General features: G+C 35.4%; 1 protein-coding gene across 1 annotated transcript; it reads right to left on the bottom strand.

Annotated features, from left to right (window-relative positions):
* LOC108213687 (receptor-like protein 36) lies at positions 1-2,806 on the bottom strand. The gene is made up of 2 exons (XM_017385479.2): positions 1,384-2,806; positions 1-1,288 (listed from the first exon to the last, which is right to left on the bottom strand). Exons 1-2 carry the CDS (start codon positions 2,804-2,806, stop codon positions 147-149), a joined length of 2,565 nt encoding a protein of 854 aa, XP_017240968.2. The 3' UTR covers positions 1-146.
* Between the last annotated feature and the right edge of the window lie 1,071 nt (positions 2,807-3,877).

The following is a 3,877-nucleotide window of genomic DNA, read 5'->3' as shown; positions in this document are numbered from 1 at the left end:
GACTAATCAATAATCATACGTACAATTATATAAGTATTACATAGCACCACAAATTTTGTGCAAACACTACTGGTTCAGAACACATGTTTTCCTAAGATAACATTGTTTCCAGTTGTGCTTCATGATTGAACGGTACTCAACATGCATCATCTCATCAACTTCTGTTGCACGCTTTCAGTGTATCTCATAAACCACTGAGGCTTTCTGAATGTGAAGACAACGTACCCTGTGGACAATCCGCATATTAGTCCACATCCATATCCCATGAGGATCACTTCCCAATCGGGTTCATCATAGGCATCATTGTCACCAGTTCCGCCTTCTTGTGGTGGTGACACAGTGTGTGTACAGTTATTAGTTAAAGGTAATCCACACAAGGCAAAGTTACCTAGGTAAGAATCCTTGTTGAATGTGCTGAACTGTCCTTTTTGGGGGATAGGCCCTGTCAGATGATTTTCCGAGAGGTTCAAGACCTCTAGAAATGTCAACCTAATCAACTGATCGGGAATACCCCCTGTCAAATGATTTGAAGACAAATCTAGAGATAAAAGTGATTCCATATTTCCGAGCTGTGATGGGATAGGTCCAATAAGACTATTATGTGATAGATTGAGCAATGCAAGCCATTTAAGTTCTCCAATAACCTCGGGAATTTCTCCCTGAAATTTGTTGCATGACACATCTATGGCTGTATAAATATGAAGGATCTTTTTCACTTCATACTCTCTTCCTTTCACAGTTAATGAGATCGATGCTTGATGATAGTAAAAACCACTTTCTGTATAAAAATAACTATAGTGGTTATCTGTTGGTTTCATATTCTTAAAATACTGAATTGGTAAATCGCCTGTAAATTGATTGTTGGAGAGATCAACAATCCGCAACTTGGGGAATAAATTTGCTGAGCTTGTTCCATTGACTGGACCGTGGAATCTATTTGATCGCAAGACTAGGACTTCCAGCTCTCCAAGAGTAAACAGCCATGACGGGAATTTACCACCTATTTCATTGTTTCCAATATCAAGAATTTGTAGGTGCTTACAGTTTGCCAGAGATTGCGGCAACAACCCTTCAAAGTGATTGTTGTACATGTTTAGATATGTCAGCCGACAACTCTTAGAGAAAGTTGTTGGTATTGGTCCTCGAAACAAATTATTAGCAAGATTAATGGAAAGAAGTTGATCAGCAAGATTCCCCAAACAATGTGGAAGTGCATTGCTGAATTCATTATTTGACAGAACAAGAGTCGAAAGGGATGTAGCATTGCAAATCGTTGCTGGAAGCTTGCCTGCAGTTAGAATTGTTGAAGCTTCAGTAAAAGTGTAATAATCAGGTTACTAGCATATACAAAACGAACATAAAAATTTAAAGAGAGAAGTAGACCTCTTAAACGGTTTCCACTTAAATTGATATAATCCAATGTCGGATGAACGTTGAATTCCTTAGGAATGCTTCCAGACAGATCATTGTTTGAAAGATCAATGTAAAATAATAATGTAGAGTTTTCCAAGAAGTCACTTGGAATACTGCCGGAAAACCAATTATCATTCAGACCAAGACGCGTTAGATTAGTGAGGTTAGAAATGATCTTTGGGAGCGGTCCGGTCAATTGATTAAAACTGAGATCAAGATGTTCTAGTAGCTTTAGATTTCCAATGTCAGATGGAATGTAGCCAGTGAGATAATTGGAATTAAGACATAAGTAGTCAAGGTTAGTCAAAAGCCCCAACCCAAGAGGAATACTTCCTTTAAATACTCTTTTATTATTTGAGAGGGCGAGATGTCTTAATTTGGAAAGCTTGAAGAAATTTGGTGGAAGCGGACCCTGAAAAGAATTACCATTAAGATCAAGAGATTCCAGGTTAGAAAGCATCCTTATATCATCTGAAATAAGACCTGAAAAATTGTTACCCCAGAGGGAAAGATCCCGTAATTTGGGAAGTCTGAAAATATTTTGTGGAAGCATCCCTTTGAAAGAATTGTTACCAAGATAAAGGGATTCAAGATCACGAAGCATCCCTATGTCATCCGGCACAGAACCTGAAAACTTATTAGCAGATAGGGAAAGGTATTTTAATTTAGAAAGCCTGAATATATTCGGTGGAAACGTCCCCTCAAAAGAATTACCATCAAGAAACAGCGTTTCAAGATTTTGCAAATTGGTAAATTCTGATTCGAGCACAAGATGATCAGCGGTGAACTTGTTGTCTCCAAGGTCAAGGAAAGTCAGGCTAAAAGAATTGGATATAAATTCTGGGAATTTCGACACAAGATGATTGGCCCGTAGGTTGAGGATGCTCATAAAAGGCATGGGAGAGAAGTCAGACCACTTTGGAGCCTGCATTTCATTATACGACAAGTCTAAAACACGTAATCTCTGAAGATGGCTAACCTCGTACGGAATGGAACCACTGAAATAATTGTAGCTTAAATCAAGGTATTGAAGCTGTGTTAAATTCGCAATGCCTGGTGGTATTAGCCCGGAGAAGCTGTTGTCTCTTATAGTCAAATTTTCGAGATTCGGAAATGAAGTGAAACCAAATTCGGACAGCGTTCCATCGAGCTGTTTTTGGGAAAGATTTATCTGAGACACTGAACTTGCAGAGTTACAAGTAATGCCAGTCCAGTTGCAAAGATTATCGAGATCGGAGAGTGACCAAGAATCAAGAAAAGAAGACGGGGCTAGGCTATTCTTCCATTTCACAAGAGCTTCTCCTTCTCGTCTTGTTGCCAATAGAATGGATGGAAGTAAGGAGGAAAAGAAAACAAGTAAAAGAAGATGATATAGCTTTGCAGAGTGTACCATGTTTCTCCTCAGCTTGATGTACGTTTCATCCTATAATGCACACTTCTATTTATAAGCGACCAACTGCAGTGGTTAACTATATTTAGAATATAATATATTATTACTTTTATTGTAAGTATATATATAATGGCTCAAATACAAACTTTATAATCATTATTTTTGTTCATCTCGCAACGATCAATTTCCATACCATATGTGCTATATTCTGATTTGATTTAGAGACTTTTTAATTTTGGTTTGTAGTTTGTACGCTAAAAAGGTTTGTACCAGAGTAGGACCCTATATATATATAATACATTAATTTTTTTTGTAATATATATATGATGTAAAATTTTCTTATAACAATATCTTGGAATTGAAAAAAAAAATTACACAATAATTATAACCGAGTGCAAAAACTTTGATATATTTTTAATAAATTATTTTATATCTTCTTTTTTTATCAATTTCTATGTAAGAGTTTTAATGAATTAGAGATGTTTTTATTATCATTAGAATACGGATATAGAAACTAGTGATATTACTTTTGCATAATACAACAACAGGTTATTTCTAAACAAGATGTTAAAAATTGTTATGATAAGTATAAAAGTCAGTTGTTTTCAATTATAATTTTTGGTAAAAAATTGAAATAGGTACTCTCGTTTTTCTCGAAAAGAAAATTTCCAAGTACTCCAAAAGTACTCCAAAAGCTAACCATAATCACTAGTATCTTTATTATAATTAAAAATATATAAATATCAAAAAAGTTATTGAATAAGTAACTCAATTTTTTTTAACAGCACTCTATTTTGAATTGTACTTCCGGACAAACCTACTCGTAACGAGAAAATGCATGGAAATTACATCCTAGGCAAATTGTAGTTTACGTCGAAACTTTTCAGCACTTCTGAAACCGAGTCGTTCAGTTAGCTGTCACCGTAAGATTCTTTAAGATTTAAGAATGGTCATCTACCCTGTAAACTTTATGGGCTGATTCACTCCAAGCCAGAATCAGTCTAATACTCCCGTCCCACGCTACAAATTTATTTTAAAAAACTTACGTATATTAAAAAATATTAATTTAATAAC

This window comes from Daucus carota, chromosome 3 (assembly GCF_001625215.2).
Source record: "Daucus carota subsp. sativus chromosome 3, DH1 v3.0, whole genome shotgun sequence".
Lineage (NCBI taxonomy): Eukaryota > Viridiplantae > Streptophyta > Magnoliopsida > Apiales > Apiaceae > Daucus > Daucus carota.
This window is presented reverse-complemented; position numbering and strand designations above follow the sequence as displayed.